Genomic DNA, 19,281 nt, shown 5'->3' with positions numbered 1-19,281 from the left:
GAATGGCACACATACACAATCCATGTCTCAATTGTCTCGAGATAATTGTCTCCTTCTTTAACTAACTTGTGTCCTCCCCTTCATCTACACTGATTTAGGTGGATTTAGCAAGTGACATCAATAAGGGATCGTAGCTTTTCACCTGATCAGTCTATGGAAAGGAAAGAGCCGGTGTCGTTTAAGTTTTTGTTACACTATTTGGTCGTATTTAATCAGAATTGGGCATGAAATTCAGAAGTTCCCCCAGACAGAGAGAGAAACAGTAAAACATGCATCCCTTCCTGAGAGAATACTTCCATCAGCTCTAATCTAACGACGGTCTCTTTAAAAGACGCTCCGTCGATCTCTTTCTGAAATCAACACTATACGACTATGAGACTTCTTCTTTGATCGTGCCTCTGTTGCCTTGTGCTTTTCTTTGAGACGAAAGCTAAAAACAGAGTGAATCACTGACACGGTGAGGCTGCTTGATGGCTCCCAAACAGAAAGAAAAACCACCATTAATAATTAATGAAATTATTATTAACATGAAAAGGACTGTGTCCCATTGGTTGATGACGCAGCAGTCCGATTCGCCTCTTATCCTCTGTGCTCCGTCTCTCTTTCCTAATGGAACCTTTCTCTTTCTTCTCTCTCTAGCTGGTGCATTTAGTCTGGCGTCCATTCAATCCTTTCCTTTCGATCCAAATGTGTGATGTTTGCTTTCCAAGTGTGAATACAAGTTCCCCCCCCCCCATCCAACATCCACACACTAAAAAGGGTGCGTTACTCTGCGGAGCGGACAACATTGTGTTGCCACAGTGATGTGAGTCAAGATCGATGTAAAACACACATGAACGCATTAAGAGGGTGTGTGTGTGTGTGTGTGTGTTTTACGACTGTTGAAAGGCAAAACTTGCGCCTTGAGACAGTGTGACATTACACAGTCTGAAAGATTTGAGATTTTATGAAGTGACAACGTTTGGGTCATTTTGCGCCCTGGTACTTTTTCAATCAACAAGGGGAGTCAACCCTATACACTTAATTAAACAAAAGTAGGAAATGGAAATGGAGGCGTCAATAGATTAAATAGAACTAAACAAATTGTTCAGAAGCAAACCAGGTTTTCTTTGTGAGCATTTCAACAAGTCCGTCACCTTTGGCTGGAGGGGCAGGTAGCTTTCTCCTCTGTTGACGTGACGTGTCGAGGGTTTGAGGCTGCAGAGAAACAGTATATGAGCACAGTGGCCATGAGGCTGTGTATGTGTGTAATAATTGTAAGGTGGAAAAAAATACTACCTCAGGTTTTGGCTTGGGGAACTTGGAGAAACGATTGCAGGCGGTGACGTTCAGTCCAGCTGTTTTTAAAGATAATATCCTCACCTCGATGTCTGATATCTGGAGGGAGCAGATGAAAAACAACTCAGAAAAAGGATATCAGACCTGAAGTGAAACTATATTGTCTGTACATGTAGTGTAGATCAAGGCTCAGGCTAGCAGATCCCTTCAATTCACTTTGCTACTGAAGGACAATTTAGAAGACACCAGTGGAATACAATTACATATCCTTCACACTCTCTCCAGTCTCCAACGTTTAAGCCTGCATTCTAACACGACCATCAGACCTTGGTCGCGTTCCAGGCCGACCACACTGCAGACGTGCCACATCATCGACTGCACAGTTGGGCATCAATTTGCTCTATCATAACATCTGGTTGGTAGCCTAGGGTGATCTAATGGTCTAAGACGTAGCGTCCAGGACACATGCCAACCAACATCCCTTTAAAACAAATTATCTTTCAGCACTGTCATCCACTCTCTCTTGTTGCTCAATAAATTCAGAAAATACCTTAAACATACTGTATACTGTATATGATAAAAGAAGATGTGATTGGCTCATATGTCATACCTACACAAGTGCTGTGAAATCTGACATTCATCTGCAATGTAATCAGCATGGAACACAGTCAATGAAACAACTGGGCGATTGGATATGAATGGACCCCCTACCTGAAGCTCAGACTGCTGCACCTGGGTGGCGGCAGTGGCCACCTGGTCCTCCAGGAAGGCCAGCTCTCTGTCTGAGGTGTCACTGCTGATGTCCCGGGCCACCTCCTCCAGGTCCCCCAGTGCCCCCTCCAGGCCGTACACCGCCCCCGCAGCCAGGTATACCTGCAGGGACAAGTCACATGTTACAGGAGAGCTGTGGGCACAGGTGCTGAGCATAACAATGTTGGGATCCCACAGGGCTCTATCCTAGGGCCTGTCTTGTTTAGCCTCTACATTAAATAATACAGGTTGTAGTCACTATATGGTCATGCTAAGATGGAGAAAAGTGGCTCAGATAGTGACTTCAGATGGGCAAGTACACATAGGTTATCTATTCTTTTGATCTAGGGTCATGGTTGAGGTTAGAGTAAGGATTATGTTTCGGGTTTAGAAAGCGTTGCACTTTGGTCCTTTTTAGAGTGGCCAGATAGTGACAACCACCAACATTCAGATGTATGTACAGTTGAAGTCGGAAGTTTACATACACTTAGGTTGGAGTCATTAAAACTCGTTTTTCAACAACTCCACAAATGTCTTGTTAACAAACTATAGTTTTGGCAAGTCGGTAAGGACATCTACTTTGTGCATGACACAAGTAATTTTTCCAACAATTGTTTACAGACAGATTATTTCACTTATAATTCACTGTATCATAATTCCAGTGGGTCAGAAGTTTACATAAACTAAATTGACTGTGCCTTTAAACAGCTTGAAAAATTCCAGAAAATGATGTCATGGCTTTAGAAGCTTCTGACAGGCTAAATGACATCATTTGTGTCAATTGGAGGTGTACCTGTGGATGTATTTCAAGGCCTACCTTCAAACTCAGTGCGTCTTTGCTTGACATTAGCCAAGACCTCAGAAAAAAAATTGTAGACTTCCACAAGTCTAGTTCATCCTTGGGAGCAATTTCCAAACGCCTGAAGGTACCACGTTCATCTGTACAAACAACAGTATGCAAGTATAAACACAGTATATTTGGCCACTCAGCAAGGAAGAAGCCACTGCTCCAAAACTGCTATAAAAAAGCCAGACTACGGTTTGCAACCGCACATGGGGACAAAGATCGTACTTTTTAGAGAAATGTCCTCTGGTCTGATGAAACAAAAATAGAACTGTTTGGACATAATGACCATCGTTATGTTTGGAGGAAAAAGGGGGAGGCTTGCAAGCCGAAGAACACCAACCCAACCGTGAAGCACTGGGGTGGCAGCATCATGTTGTGGGGGTGCTTTGCTGCAGGAGGGACTGGTGCACTTCACAAAATAGATGGCATCATGAGGAAAGGAAATTATGTGGATATATTGAAGCAACATCTCAAGACATCAGTCAGGAAGTTAAAGCTTGGTCGCAAATGGGTCTTCCAAAAGGACAATGACCCCAAGCATACTTCCAAAGTTGTGGCAAAATGGCTTAAGGACAACAAAGTCAAGGTGTTGGAGTGGCCATCACAAAGCCCTGACCTCAATCCTATAGAAGATTTGTGGGCAGAACTGAAAAAGCATGTGCGAGCAAGGAGGCCTACAAACCTGACTCAGTTACACTAGCTCTGTCAGGTGAAATGGGCCAAAATTCACCCAACTTATTGCGGGAAGCTTGTGGAAGGCAACCCGAAACGTTTGACCCTTGTTCAACAATTTAAAGGAAATGCTACCAAATACTAATTGAGTGTATGTAAACTTCTGACCCACTGGGAATGTGATGAGAGATAAAAGCTGAAATAAATCATTTTACTAGGATTAAATGTCAGGAATTGTGAAAAACGGAGTTTAAATGTATTTGGCTAAGGTGTATGTAAACTTCTGACTTCAACTGTAGGCTGTGGTTCTTACGTTTTCCTCCATCTTGGTGAGTTTCTGGTCCAGCTCCCTGGTCTCTAAGCTGCTGGAGAAGGATTCAGACGCGCTCACGCACTCTGAGGGAGTGACGCTATCGCCCCCCGCCTCACCAATCAGCCCCTCGGTAGCGTTGAGCACCTTCAGGACCTCTGTGGTGATACTGCACAGAGATGCGGCCGAGTATTTCTGTTCAACACACACACACACACACACACACACACACACACACACACACACACACACACACACACACACACACACACACACACACACACACACACACACACACACACCACATACAAAACAGACACACAACACACACAGAGATACGAGTCATAAGCACAAAGATGACTACCATTAGTGAGTAAAAAACATATGAAACAGTGAAGAGTAGGGTCCGACTGAGATGTTTACAGCATGGTCCTCAATGACAATGACAGACGAAGTCAGTCAATGACACACACACACACACACACACACACACACACACACACACACACACACACACACACACACACACACACACACACACACACACACACACACACACACACACACACACACACACACACACACACACACACACACACACACACAGCTTTTACACCTCCAATCAACACACACACAGACACACATCACGACTCACGCTCGACCTGCACGGAGCGATCAGGTGGGAGGAAAAACAGTGTGAGGAAGAAGAGTCTGAGGTTTCGGGTGGAAGAGGAGGAGAGCCGTTGACCTTCTCTGTTAGTAGGTTCCGCTATTTAATAGGTTTAAGTTATAGAGGTCACGCAAGGGTGACAGTGGACCTAACATGAGGCAAATGAAAGTGCAGTCTCGGCTTGAACCTACACGACATAACAAACCACACTCCAACTGTACAGTACAAACAAGAACAGTACATCTGAGAAGATGACAAGGAGAGAGGGAAGAGAGAGAAGGAGAGAGACAGCTGTAATTCAATAATTGAGTTAATCATTGGCTTGAAGCTTTGATCTGTGGGACTAATGAGTGCATTGATCCACCCGCTTTCTCTCTCTCTCCAAGACGCGTTAGCCGGCTAGCGACGTGCATGGGCTTTGAAAGGAAAGGTACAGTGTGGGTGTTAGGGGGTGTTAGTGGGTGGCACTTGAGACGAGATGAGAGACGGCTCCTTCTGAACACTCGGCGGTCACTTAGAGAGCAAAGAGTTACGGTGCCGACTGAGTAGGGCGATGGAGAACGGGAGCCGGAGTGAGAGTCTTGGCCACCCCCCCCATTACAAAGACACATCGTTACCACACGGCTCCAACACACGGTTCCATTTCCTACTACGACATTTGTGTTTAGAAAGCACTTTAGAAAGTCCTTCCACACTCGCATTCCTGAGGTACCACGCAGCGTGTGCTTGGGCAAAGGACGTCAACGCTGCTTGCTTATCAGCGAGTAACATTGTGACCGCTGCCTCACAAACGCACGTGATCGTGCTCCTGCAAGCGTCTCGGTCGACCGCGCCGCCTCAAGAGCAAGTTAATGAAGCGACGCAAGCTGGAAACTTACAGATGAGGAGTAAGTTTCACACGTCCCCATGTGTTCCACTGGGGCTTTATGAACATGCCGCAGTGGAGAGTTGTGCAGATATACTTCACAGTGTCCTTGTTATTCCAGGAAAGGTGCCAGCAACTTCCACAAATGGCCGCAATAGCAAAGTTTTAAATTCACGGTGCTCTTATTTATACTAACTTAAAAAAAATATAAACAAGAGCAACATGATTTTAAAACGTTCTCGTTGCAGTCATTTGTGGAAGAAGATGCTGTCACTTTTAATCTTAGGAATACAAATGGACATGACTTTACCCAGATTAGCACCCCATTCCAGAGAAGCCTTTTTGTAGTGTGTGGGATACCATGGTATATACATCCATCCATATTTATCTCTTGACATACTCTACCTCAAATGGAGAGCTGTGGTTTCCAGTGGTGGAAAAAGCACTCAATTGTCATACTTGAGTAAAAGTAAAGATACCTTAATAGAAAATGACTCACGTAAAAGTGAAAGTCACCCAGTAAAATACTACTTGAGTAAAGGTCTAAAAGTGTCTGGTTTTAAATATACTTAAGTACAGTGGTGGAAAAAGTACTAAATTGTCATACTTGAGTAAAAATAATAAATGAAAGTAAATGCTATACATCAAATTACTTATATTAAACAAAATAGGCAAAACTATTTCCTTGTTTTTGTACATTTACAGACAGACAGGGGCACACTCCAAGACTCAGACATCATTTACAAACGCAGCATTTGTGTTCAGTGAGCGCCAGATCAGAGGCAGTAGGAATGACAACACGTTATATTGATAGGTGCGTGAATTGGACCATATTGCTGTCCTGCCTGAGCCTTTCGAAATGTAACGAGTACATTTTGGATGTCAGGTCAAATGTATGGAGTAAAATGTCAATATTTTCTTCACAAATGTAGTGGAGTAAAAGTATAAAGCAAAAGTAAAAATATCAGCGGTAAAGTACAGATACCCCCAAAAATACTTATTAGTACTTTAAAGTATTTATACTTAAGTACTTTACACCACTGGTGGTTTCACACCTTATGTAACTGCCATTCATACCCCAGCCTCAGCCCTTTACAAATGTCTAAAATGTATTGAAGGAAGAATAAAAGAGTAAAGCACTAGAAAGGTAACACGTATATTAGCTAATGCAATCGGCTTCGTAGGTCTAAATTGAATCCCAGCACCATCAGTTTTTCACTCAGTTATTTCACTCCCTCTTTCACTCCCCATCTATCCTTCGTGGCTTTGAATAACATTTAGAAGTGTCCAGAAGTCCCTAAAATAGGCCACATCGAGATAAGAACAAATCTGCGTAACAAATGGTGCCCTGTACCCTACATTTAGCGCACTTACATAAGGAATAGGGTGCTATTTGGGACACAAGCAACTGAAGTAGAGCAGAGAGAGAGAGAGAGTGACTAATACCATTATGGTCCCTGACAAAACAACCATGTCTCACTTGATGATGCCTTACTTCTGACAGTGTGTGTGAGTAAACATTGTAAAAAAGAGGATTCATCAGATAGGTGCACGCGTGCGTGGCTGTGTGTGTGCTGTCTACGTCCATCACAGTAACTTGATATTTCTGGTGTTGTGTCATGTGAATGTTAAGTTTGGGACTGTTAGTCATGACTCATGTTGCATAGAAGGTCTATGTATGTGTGTCTGTGTGTGTGCGTGCGTGCCCATACGTGTGATGTCCTGACCGGGGCCTGTGTTATAGAGACAGTAGATCTCACCTGCTGTAAGAGAGAGGAGAGCAACTCTAGCCTCTGCTGTAGTTCCAGCCAATTCTGCCCCTCCTGACAGACGAGACAGACACGCGTGGACGGACGGACGGAGAGACAGAAGGAGAGGTGGGACACGGATGGCACAGCAAAATATAGATGAGAAGAGTTGAGAAGAGGTAGGCGAGGAGGGAGAAAGAGGTTAGGGATGAGCAGAAGGTACAGACAGAAGAAAGGCAGGGGAAACAAAGGAGTGAATGAGAGAAATGAGACGTCGGAGTACGATACAGAGACAGTCTAAGATCAGATTGAAAGATAACTAAGGGTAGCCCCCTGCCGTGTTTAGGGGAGGACAAACAGGACATTGATGGTAGGCTAAAGCCATAGATGTACTAGAGAGCTCATCTATCTTAACCCATGGTAAAACAGGCTTTGGGCCAAGTATCCCTATGCTGGTATACATATCTCTAGATTCGGCCCTCTATCCAACTCTATGGTTAAAGTGAAATATGAAACCATGAGTTCCTGTTCCGCCTCTCTCTGCTCACCTGTCCGTCACACAGCACCCCCTCCTGGACAGATGGGGTAATAGCAAGCGAGATGGGCGTGGATCCGGACTTTTCATTTTGGTCTTCCACTGGTTCCCCCTTTTTCTCGGTCTTTCTGTCCACCTCTTTTCTCTGTGGTCTCTTACTTTGCCTGTTCTTCTCCACTCTCTTCTCTTCTCTGTCATCTACTTTCTCTTCCAAACTCTTTCCTCCTCTCCCCAACCTCCTCTCCTTCACTCTCTCCTCCTCTCTTAATGTCGGCCTTTCCGTTAGTCTCTCTCTCTTTTTCAGTTCCGGCCCTTTCACTGACTCGATTGTCTCTCTCTCCGCCCCATCCTGACTTTTACTGCTCTGTCTGTCTCTCGGTCTCTCACTCGGTCTCTCACGATCTCCTTCTCTCTCATTCTGCCTCAGCTTCTCTTTCGGTCTGTCACTTTCTCGGTCTCTCCCTCCAGGACTTTTGATTGGCTCGTCCTCGGATGAGCTCACTACTTCTTTGCTGTTGGCTCGTCCAACCAGCCGGCTCAGTTTGGAGCGGAGCTTCTGCTCCAGTGTGTCTCCGGAGCCGGGCCCAGTGCTGCTGGTGGACAGGGGGTCAGGGGTCACGGGGTTACGGGCCGCAGAGTTAGGGCCCACAGTGTCCTGGTCCTCGGGGGTCATGGCCTCAGAGGAGGCTTTGGGGATAGGCACCACATCAGGAGCGGCCATCTCCTCACTCATGCCCCTCTTCAACAGGCCGTTCAGCAGGAAACTGTTCTCCTAAGGATGGAGAGAGAAAGAGAGTGACAGAGAGAGAATAAAGAGAGACCTTAAAGCGTATTTCTTTCTTTATGATAGTGTTGTAGTGCCACATAGCGTTGTGGTAATGTTTCTCAATAGTCTTACGAGGGTTGACCAATGACTTTACACATTTTTTCAGACATTTATAACAACTAGAACGTGGTGGAGAAAAGATGACTTCAAATCTAAAATCTCTGTAGCTTAATCGACTACCGTAAATGAGAAACGAGAACAAGATTGGTGTAGCTGCTACACGCGCCATATCTTCACATTTGAGTAAGTTTGAGTAATTTAGCACAGGGTTTTCCTGGGCACGTTTTGTAACCAACTTTGATTATTTGAATCAGCTGTGTAGTGCTAGGGCAAAAAACATGGACCTTAGTGGGGGCCCCAGGACCGAGTTTGGGAAACCCTGATTTAGGTGACTTACTGTCAGTGCGTTCAACTAAGGTGAGACAACCACATATCACAATCATTGTAAGTTAAACCGTCCTCAAGGCTTTGTGTGTGTCGTTCTCCCACCTGTACAGATTGTGCGTAGAGGGGCTGTGTGTGTGTCTGTGTGTGGGCCTGGTTCCCCGCCGCTTCCCTCTTGCTCTTCCTGCGTCTCCGCGACCTCTTGACCTGGTCGCTCTGCATGCTGTCCTCTGCCTCGCTACTATCCCCAGTCACCTTGGGGTTAAAGTTCACATCCAGCGCCTCCGGGCGGAGCGGGTACGAGGGGAAGTTCTGGTGTTGATGATGATGATGATGGTGGTGGTACTGAGCCTGCTGGGGATGAAGATGCGGGTCCGAGTTAGGGCCTTTTTTCCCCATCACGTTACAGAGGGGTTTGCGGGGGCGGGCGGAGGGTACCGACGAGGACTCTGAGTCAGAGTTGATGGTCTCAGTGTTGGTGTACTGGCCCGAGGAGGGCGAGGTGACCGGGAGGTGGACAGGGGTGTACGTCCACTCCGGGTCGTGTTGGGAGTCTGTGTAGTACGTCTCGTCTGAGAGTTTCCGCCGGAACTGGCGGAGCGCTGCCCCCCAGCCCCCCTCGTCGTTCTCCTGATCGGAATCAGAGCCCATCTCGTCGTAGGCCGAGACCACGCCAGACTCTTTCTCCAGGACGCTGAACACCAGCGACTTTCTCTTGGCCAGTAGGCTGGGACGGGAGTGCTGCGAGCTCTGCAGCGCAATCCAGTTCCCGTCGGGGCTCTGCAACACCGAAGACGCACCTGAACATACAAGCACAGACAAACGTATAAAAACTTTACATGTGTGACAAACCACAGCATTCTTCCCGTGAGCTTAACGGTATTGGAATTGTCCTGTTTGCATGTAACATACTGTCGTTGACTGTACAAATAAGAGACGAGAAATGACTGACATGTCTTCGCGTGTAACAGTATGGACATGTCTCCAGGTTGAGTGCAGAGTGTTATGTGTCTGACTATCAGGAGGATTGCCATGGACGTGCCTCTGTCTCTAATGTGTGTGTGTGTGTGTGTGTGTGTGTGTGTGTGTGTGTGTGTGTGTGTGTGAGACTATGAAGGAGGCGTGTTTCAGCGTGTGTCTTACTCGAGTTGTCCAGGCGGTCCACACTCTTCCAGCTGGGCAGTGAGGAGGCCCTGGCCGTCTCCTTCTTCAGAGAGGCGTAGTCCTGTGCCCCGCCCCCTGCCCCCGCCCCCATTAGTGCCTCAGTGACCTTCTCTGGGGAGTCATCACTGGTCAGGGAGAACGCCGACCGCGACCTCTGTACACACGCGCACAAACACACAAAATACAAAACACACGTTAATGACAGGCTACGCACTTCAAAAACTACGAGTTTAGACAAGGTAACACAGAACGCTGGGTCTACCAGCCAAGGACAGCTTGAAATGGAACTGGCACAGCCGCAGACTTTTCTTCAGGGCAGCAATTTCCCCACGCTTCCGTTCCAGACAAACAACATTTGAGGATTAGGTGGAAAAGATTTGCTTGTTTGGATGGCTACGTGGATGACAGTGACTAGGTGCTGTTATTGACTGATCCAACTGAACGGGTTTGTTTGTTTGGTTAGAATCTCAGAAGGTATTCAAAGGAAATGGCAACCCGAGTTTGTGTTCCTCCGGGAGCCTGGTACACTGTAAGACTGACTTTCAGTGTGCTTCCCAACCAAATGGCACCCTATTCTACATAGTGCACTACTTTTGACCCAGAGCCCTTCCATTTGGGACGATGCGCCAGTCACATGGATGTGATTCCTATAAAGAGTCAGCAGGGGGCGTCAGAGAACTACAATACGGACAAGAACAGGGGAGGAGGGACTCATCTCTGTTCACTGACACACACACTCCCTCAGAGCTCATTCATAGCCTGTGTGTGTGTGTGTGTGTGTGTGTGTGTGTGTGTGTGTGTGTGTGTGTGTGTGTGTGTGTGTGTGTGTGTGTGTGTGTGTGTGTGTGTGTGTGCATGACCGTATGTGTGTGCCTGTGTGTTTGTCTGCGCACACTTTTATGTGCGTGTGTGTGTGTGTGTGTGTGTGTGTGTGTGTGTATGTGTGTGTGTGTGTGCATGTGTACAGAGAGCGTTGATAAAGGGAGCCCATCCCTCTGTGGACCAGGGAGTTGAGGAGAATCCCTGTGTATTCCGCAGCGCTTTGATCATGTGTGAATGTAACAGACGGGGAACGTGGCTTTGATTCCACACTGCTGCGCCTGTCTTACACCCACGGGACGATGACAAATCTCAGCAAGCTCCCCTCTGACTACCCCTTTGAAATTCTAACAGGCGTGTGTGTGTGTGTAGAGGTTTCCCAGGTAAGTTACTGTACAGCTCACAGGTACAAACCGGTGACAACCCTCAGTGGAAAAGCAATCATGCAAAAATCTGCCAATATAATGGAAACACTTAAGTAAATGAGGGATAGAAAGTATATTAAAAGCAGGTGCTTCCACACAGGTGTGGTTCCTGAGTTAATTAAGCACTTAATATCCCATCATTCTTCGGGTCATGCCCGCATAGGATGACAATGCCCCCATCCACAGGGCACGAGGGGTCACTGAAGGGCTTGATGAACATGAAAACCATGTAAACCATATACCATGGCTGTCTCCGTCACCAGATCTCAACACAATTGAACACAATTGAACTTATGATGGAATTTCTCGTGGAAGAATGGTGTCCTTATCCCTCCAATAGAGTTCCAGACACTTGTAGAATCCATGCCAAGGCGCATTGAAGCTGTTCTGGCTCGTGGTGGCGCAACAACACTTTATGTTGGCCTTTCATTTATGGTAGCAACCAGCCCTCAACCCTGTCTGTCCTCATATCTCATCACTAGGCACAGGAGTGTTTCCTGTCCATGTGCCCTGACCAGGCCCTAGCTACAGACTATATTTAGGGCCCAGTTTTTCCTGGGTCAGGTCAAATGGTCAGGAAAAAGTGTAGTGTAGTATAGTATATTATAGTGGAGCTTACTGTATTGTAGTATATTATAGTGGAGCTTACTGTAGTGTAGTATAGTATATTATAGTGGAGCTTACTGCAGTGTAGTATAGTATATTATAGTGGAGCTTAGTGTAGTGTAGTATAGTATATTATACTGGAGCTTAGTGTAGTGTAGTATATTATAGTGGATCTTAGTATAGTATATTATAGTGGAGCTTACTGCAGTGTAGTATAGTATATTATAGTGGAGCTTAGTGTAGTATAGTATATTATAGTGGAGCTTACTGCAGTGTAGTATAGTATATTATAGTGGAGCTTACTGCTGTGTAGTATAGTATATTATAGTGGAGCTTACTGCAGTGTAGTATAGTATATTATAGTGGAGCTTACTGCAGTGTAGTATAGTATATTATAGTGGAGCTTACTGCAGTGTAGTATAGTATATTATAGTGGAGCTTACTGCAGTGTAGTATAGTATATTATAGTGGAGCTTACTGCAGTGTAGTATAGTATATTATAGTGGAGCTTAGTGTAGTGTAGTATAGTATACTGCTCAAAAAAATAAAGGGAACACTTAAACAACACAATGTAACTCCAAGTCAATCACACTTCTGTGAAATCAAACTGTCCACTTAGGAAGCAACACTGATTGACAATACATTTCACATGCTGTTGTGCAAATGGAATAGACAAAAGGTGGAAATTATAGGCAATTAGCAAGACACCCCCAAAAAAGGAGTGATTCTGCAGGTGGTGACCACAGACCACTTCTCAGCTCCTATGCTTCCTGGCTGATGTTTTGGTCACTTTTGAATGCTGGCGGTGCTCTCACTCTAGTGGTATCATGAGACGGAGTCTACAACCCACACAAGTGGCTCAGGTAGTGCAGTTCATCCAGGATGGCACATCAATGCGAGCTGTGGTAAAAAGGTTTGCTGTGTCTGTCAGCGTAGTGTCCAGAGCATGGAGGCGCTACCAGGAGACAGGCCAGTACATCAGGAGACGTGGAGGAGGCCGTAGGAGGGCAACAACCCAGCAGCAGGACCGCTACCTCCGCCTTTGTGCAAGGAGGTGCACTGCCAGCGCCCTGCAAAATGACCTCCAGCAGGCCACAAATGTGCATGTGTCTGCTCAAACGGTCAGAAACAGACTCCATGAGGGTGGTATGAGGGCCCGACGTCCACAGGTGGGGGTTGTGCTTACAGCCCAACACCGTGCAGGACGTTTGGCATTTGCCAGAGAACACCAAGATTGGCAAATTCGCCACTGGCGCCCTGTGCTCTTCACAGATGATAGCAGGTTCACACTGAGCACATGAGCACATGTGACAGACGTGACAGAGTCTGGAGACGCCGTGGAGAACGTTCTGCTGCCTGCAACATCCTCCAGCATGACCGGTTTGGCGATGGGTCAGTCATGGTGTGGGGTGGCATTTCTTTGTGGGGCCGCACAGCCCTCCATGTGCTCGCCAGAGGTAGCCTGACTGCCATTAGGTACCGAGATGAGATCCTCAGACCCCTTGTGAGACCATATGCTGACACATGCACATTTGTGGCCTGCTGGAGGTCATTTTGCAGGGCTCTGGCAGTGCACCTCCTTGCACAAAGGCGGAGGTAGCGGTCCTGCTGCTGGGTTGTTGCCCTCCTACGGCCTCCTCCACGTCTCCTGATGTACTGGCCTGTCTCCTGGTAGCGCCTCCATGCTCTGGACACTACGCTGACAGACACAGCAAACCTTTTTGCCACAGCTCGCATTGATGTGCTATCCTGGATGAACTGCACTACCTGAGCCACTTGTGTGGGTTGTAGACTCCGTCTCATGATACCACTAGAGTGAGAGCACCTCCAGCATTCAAAAGTGACCAAAACATCAGCCAGGAAGCATAGGAACTGAGAAGTGGTCTGTGGTCACCACCTGCAGAATCACTCCTTTTTTGGGGGTGTCTTGCTAATTGCCTATAATTTCCACCTTTTGTCTATTCCATTTGCACAACAGCATGTGAAATGTATTGTCAATCAGTGTTGCTTCCTAAGTGGACAGTTTGATTTCACAGAAGTGTGATTGACTTGGAGTTACATTGTGTTGTTTAAGTGTTCCCTTTATTTTTTTGAGCAGTGTATATTATAGTGGAGCTTACTGTAGTATAGGATATTATAGTGGAGCTTACTGCAGTGTAGTATAGTATATTATAGTGGAGCTTAGTGTAGTATAGTATATTATAGTGGAGCTTACTGCAGTGTAGTATAGTATATTATAGTGGAGCTTACTGCAGTGTAGTATAGTATATTATAGTGGAGCTTAGTGTAGTGTATGTAACGGATGTGAAATGGCTAGCTAGTTAGCGGGTACGCGCTACTAGCATTTCAATCAGTTACGTCACTTGCTCTGAGACTTAAGTAGGGTTTCCCCTTGCTCTGCAAGGGCCGCGGCTTTTGTGGAGCGACGGGTAACGACGCTTCGTGGGTGACTGTTGTTGATGTGTGCAGAGGGTCCCTGGTTCGCGCCCGTGTTGGGGCGAGGGGACGGTTTAAAGTTATACTGTTACATTGATGCTGTTGACCCGGATCACTGGTTGCTGCGGAAAAGGAGGAGGTTGAAAGGGGGGTGAGTGTAACGGATGTGAAATGGCTAGCTAGTTATCGGGTACGCGCTACTAGCATTTCAATCAGTTACGTCACTTGCTCTGAGACTTAAGTAGGGTTTCCCCTTGCTCTGCAAGGGCCGCGGCTTTTGTGGAGCGATGGGTAACGACGCTTCGTGGGTGTCAGTTGTTGATGTGTGCAGAAGGTCCCTGGTTCGCGCCCGTGTCGGGGCGAGGGGACGCCGTAAAGTTATACTGTTACATGTAGTATAGTATATTATAGTGGAGCTTACTGCAGTGTAGTGTAGTATATTATAGTGGAGCTTACTGCAGTGTAGTATAGTATATTATAGTGGAGCTTACTGCAGTGTAGTATAGTATATTATAGTGGAGCTTACTGCAGTGTAGTATAGTATATTATAGTGGAGCTTAGTGTAGTGTAGTATAGTATATTATAGTGGAGCTTAATACACTGTAGTGTATTATAGTGGAGCTTATTGTGGAGTAGTATAGTCTTGTGTAGTGAGGTGCATTGCGTAGGGTAGTGTAACGTAGTGAAGTGTAGTGTAATGTAGCGTACTATAGTGTAGTGTATTGCAGTGAAGTGTGGGGTAGTATAGTGTAGGGTAGCGTACGGTAGCGTACGGTAGCGTACGGTAGTGTAGTGCAGCCTAGTGTACTGTAGAATACTGTAGTGTAGTGTGTTGCGGTTCAGTATAGTACAGTGTAACATAGCTTAGTGTAATGTAGTGTAGTAAAGTGTACTGTATTGTAATGTAGTGCAGTGTAGTGTAACGTATTGTAATATAGTGCAGGGTAGCGTAGCGTAATGCAAAGAAGCAAAGTGTGTAGCGTAATGTAGCGTAATGTAGTGCACGGTAGCGTAGGGTAGCGTTAGGGAATGTAGCGTAGCCTCCTGTAGTGAGGGCTTCCACCCAGACTGACCCAGAGGGAGTAGGAGCTCTTGAGGTGGGCCTGGTTGGCCTGGGCCAGGGTGCTCTGAGGGTGCTGGCTGGGGGAGGACAGCTCACTGCCCTGAGGCTGGCCCTGGCTCGGTCTCTGGGGCCACACAAAGTCATACTCTGTCTGCATCTCGGAATGCTTCCTCCTCTGGATGATCTGGGAGAGAGAAGGAGAGGGGGGAGAGAGAAGGAGAGGGGGGAGAGAGAAGGAGAGGGAGGAGAGAGAAGGAGAGAGACAGATACAGAATGAAAGAGGGCAATGCTAATGTGATGTCACCAAAAACGTCACACCAAACATAAAATGTACTTTTTGTACGATGGTTGTGGCCAGTTCCTCTATAAGCTCTTCTTTGTGGTCCCGTAGGTAGCGAGCCTCATTCTGCTTCTCCTGCAACACAGAGACGTCAAAGCCCGGTCAGAATTACTGTCAAACAAGCTTTTCTACAAGCACTAAAACCAAACCTCATCCCAATGTCTCCAAACCAAAAGAGACAGGGAGAGAGGGATAGAAAGAGAGAGAGAGAGGGATGGATGTATCGGGAGAGAAAGAAGGGAGGAAGAGAAGGGAGGAAGTTGTCTCACCAAGCTGTCACTGAATTCCTCTGCGTTGGCGATGGCTTCCTCTATGGCCTCCTCAGCAACGCGCAGGGCAACCGTGAGGGTCTCTGCCATGCTGTGCCCTGCCAACACACGCACCAACACGTTTACTTACAGCCCTCTCAGGAGAGGTCATTACCTAAATGGCAGATTTAATTAGAGATACAGTATACTAGACAAACAAAACATTACCGTTGCAGAGAAAATGCAATTAGTGCTGTCTGAGTGTGTGCGCGAGTCTCTCGCTCTCTCTCTGTATGTGAGCGCATTTGTGTTTGGGAGTCTGTTTTAGAGGGGCAGATAAACACACGATGGTCTTGTCTATTTGCTGTGGTGACTCATGTCAGGGCTGTGGTGGAGTGCTGCTGTGTTGACTCATGTCAGGGCTGTGCTGCTGTGGTGACTCATGTCAGGGCTGTGGTGACTCATGTCAGGGCTGTGGTGGAGTGCTGCTGTGTTGACTCATGTCAGGGCTGTGCTGCTGTGGTGACTCATGTCAGGGCTGTGGTGACTCATGTCAGGGCTGTGGTGGCTCATGTCAGGGCTGTGGTGGCTCATGTCAGGGCTGTGGTGGAGTGCTGCTGTGTTGACTCATGTCAGGGCTGTGGTGGAGTGCTGCTGTGGTGACTCATGTCAGGGCTGTGGTGGAGTGCTGCTGTGGTGACTCATGTCAGGGCTGTGGTGGAGTGCTGCTGTGGTGACTCATGTCAGGGCTGTGGTGGAGTGCTGCTGTGGTGACTCATGTCAGGGCTGTGGTGGAGTGCTGCTGTGGTGACTCATGTCAGGGCTGTGGTGACTCATGTCAGGGCTGTGGTGGAGTGCTGCTGTGATTACTGTGATTCAGTGGCCGACTGGGAGGGTCACAGACCTCTGGAACAAGAGGACCATGCAGCAGTACTGCTGTGTCATGCTGTGGCTATATGCAATAAGCTAGTATGATGAAACAGATATAGCTAGTATGACCATTAATCATTGGTTGGGTTCTATATCAGGTTGTGTACCTTCACTCTGCCTGTAGAAGGTTGAGTCACTGCCACAGACGCTGCCATCGTTGTCATTGCTTCCGTCGTGAACACTGCTTTCTACAGGGGAGACAGAGACAGAGTGAGAGAGACACACAGAGAAAGAGAGAAAAGAAGGAGCGAGAACAGCGAGCAACTCACTGCTTTCTGCAGTTGGAGACAGACACAGAAGTTAGAGGTCAGAGGTTAGCTACGGACTGTGGGAGGAACCTCGGCTCACACAGAGAACCTAACCACAGCCTCATCAGGAGAGGAGAGCAATGATACGAAACAGGAGGAAACAGCAGAGCAGAGAACCTACGACACTGCCCCAATTCATTTCAACACATCCCTGAACCCATTCTGTCAGCCGTGTGTTGTGTACTGTAGTGTATGTGTGTGTGTGTGTGTGTGTGTATGAGCCGGGGGTGTGTTCGCCTGTGTAGTGTCATCGCTTCATAAACCACACCCCATTGCAGAGGGCCATTTGTTGGCAGACATGTATCCCATAGGGCCATCTGTTTTCTCCAGGAGGTCTTTCATTGACATTTTAGGTCCTCTCACGGGAACAATCGACTTCCTTCAATTAGCAGCTAAGATCCACAGCTCTGGGACGAACACCGGTGGTACAGCTGAAATGATCACCCTGCCACAGCCTGTGCCTCTGAAGTACTGGGCTGAACTGTGTGTGTGTGTGTGTGTGTGTGTAGAGAGGCTGAGGCTGTGACGACTTCAGCGGTGACACAAAACACTCGGAACCTAGCAGTGGGAGTCACAGCAGGCCACTAGGACTCCTCTGAGTGTCTGTGTGCAGCGAGGCTGAAACTGCAGTGACATTTGGGACAAGGCGAGCAGACAGACTTGCTTGTGCTGGTCTGTCTGTCTGTAGTGGGACTCTGCTTGGTCAGGCATAGGACAGGTTGACTTGTGTTTGAACAGTTTTAGTCCTGTCCGGCTTAGAGGGAGTGGTGAGTCTTTCAGTTCTTCTTTGATCCGACAAGAACTCCCACCAATGACATCTTCGTCCACATCACTGTCCTGTGTCCTCCCGGCCTTCCTCTTCCTCCCCTGTTCCTCCTCCTCTTTCTGTCATCTTTCGACCGTCCCACCACTCCTCTCTGGAATACGTTTGTCCATTTGATGGCTTGTTTTTCCCCCCTCTGATAATAAGTGAGATTCGTGGCCCCACAACTCCACCACAGCGTAATGGTTTAAGTCAGCTTCCTGAATGTGTCTCGAGCGCTTCAGGTCAGCTCCAAGGCCTCGCTCTCCTCTGCTCTGTTTTAGATGCAGGGTGTGTGTGTGTGTGTGTGCCTGCTCATTGTGACTTAAAAGGAGAGAGACAGCCAACAACAACATGCAGTATATTACCCAGCATAAATAAAGCCTGAAATCATGGATGCAGTAGGACGGGGAGATACACTGGCACCGCCGCCGATGACCGCATCCTAATGAAGGTAATGGAGCAACAACAACGCCCTGTAAACAAACAGGATCACAAGACGGAGGCTGTGTGGTATTTTGTTTACTGACACAGTGACGCTTTTCCGTTTCTCTCACTTTCCTTCTCTTTTTGTCTACGTCTCTCTCATTCACACACACATTCTGAGGATGTGAGAACTAGATGTATGTGAAAGTGAGTGATTCCCTGGGTAACAACAGTGACATTGTTGCAGGTGACCCTGTCTGTCATCTTTCACAGCAAGAACATGTCCACCGACTGACGCTTCACCGTCCAGGCAGACAGTCAGACCGAACACGTGAAACCAGCAGATTTAACCATGACACAACACCCCGCCACGGCATGCACTGTCATGACCCTCTCCTGAATTGTTTCGACCCTCCCAAGCTTTCACGCCGAACAGAGCCCCTCCCCACCTGCACTGGGCGTGTCCTCCTCAAACCAGGAAGCTTACGTCATCTCATGTCTGTTTATTCCAGAGAGATGGAGAGAGATCTATATTCACTGTTCCTGTTTCATTTCTTCTCATTGACCACGGTCTCACCTTTTCCCCACAGACGGCTCGGGAGGGGAGTCACTCGATATCACCATGACTACCCTGCCGACGGCTGTGTGTGTGTGTGTGTGTGTGTGTGTGTGTGTGTGTGTGTGTGTGTGTGTGTGTGTGTGTGTGTGTGTGTGTGTGTGTGTGAGAGACACTCCTGTCGGTAAAGCTCCACTTAAAAGGTGAAGTTCCTCCAGCAGCAGTCCAGACAGCTAGCTTTCAATTATATTAGAGCATCTGCCATCGCACGCT

General features: G+C 47.2%; 1 protein-coding gene across 3 annotated transcripts in view; it reads right to left on the bottom strand.

Annotated features, from left to right (window-relative positions):
• LOC139583562 (rab effector MyRIP-like) overlaps positions 1–19,281 on the bottom strand; it is a 151,730-nt gene that overhangs the window by 3,017 nt on the left and 129,432 nt on the right. For 2 of the 3 annotated variants that reach the window (XM_071414780.1, XM_071414781.1), the window contains exons 5-16: positions 17,024–17,104; positions 16,008–16,105; positions 15,733–15,813; positions 15,409–15,582; positions 10,029–10,203; positions 8,991–9,685; positions 7,689–8,447; positions 7,153–7,215; positions 3,861–4,052; positions 1,990–2,151; positions 1,279–1,377; positions 1,137–1,197 (exon numbers count right to left, since the gene is read on the bottom strand). In XM_071414780.1, the coding sequence (XP_071270881.1) occupies positions 1,137–1,197; positions 1,279–1,377; positions 1,990–2,151; positions 3,861–4,052; positions 7,153–7,215; positions 7,689–8,447; positions 8,991–9,685; positions 10,029–10,203; positions 15,409–15,582; positions 15,733–15,813; positions 16,008–16,105; positions 17,024–17,104 (2,640 nt within the window). The remainder of the gene's footprint in view (positions 1–1,136; positions 1,198–1,278; positions 1,378–1,989; positions 2,152–3,860; positions 4,053–7,152; positions 7,216–7,688; positions 8,448–8,990; positions 9,686–10,028; positions 10,204–15,408; positions 15,583–15,732; positions 15,814–16,007; positions 16,106–17,023; positions 17,105–19,281) is intronic. The other variant, XM_071414782.1, reaches the window with a different exon arrangement.

This window comes from Salvelinus alpinus, chromosome 8 (genome assembly GCF_045679555.1).
Source record: "Salvelinus alpinus chromosome 8, SLU_Salpinus.1, whole genome shotgun sequence".
NCBI classification, from domain to species: domain Eukaryota; kingdom Metazoa; phylum Chordata; class Actinopteri; order Salmoniformes; family Salmonidae; genus Salvelinus; species Salvelinus alpinus.
This window is presented reverse-complemented; position numbering and strand designations above follow the sequence as displayed.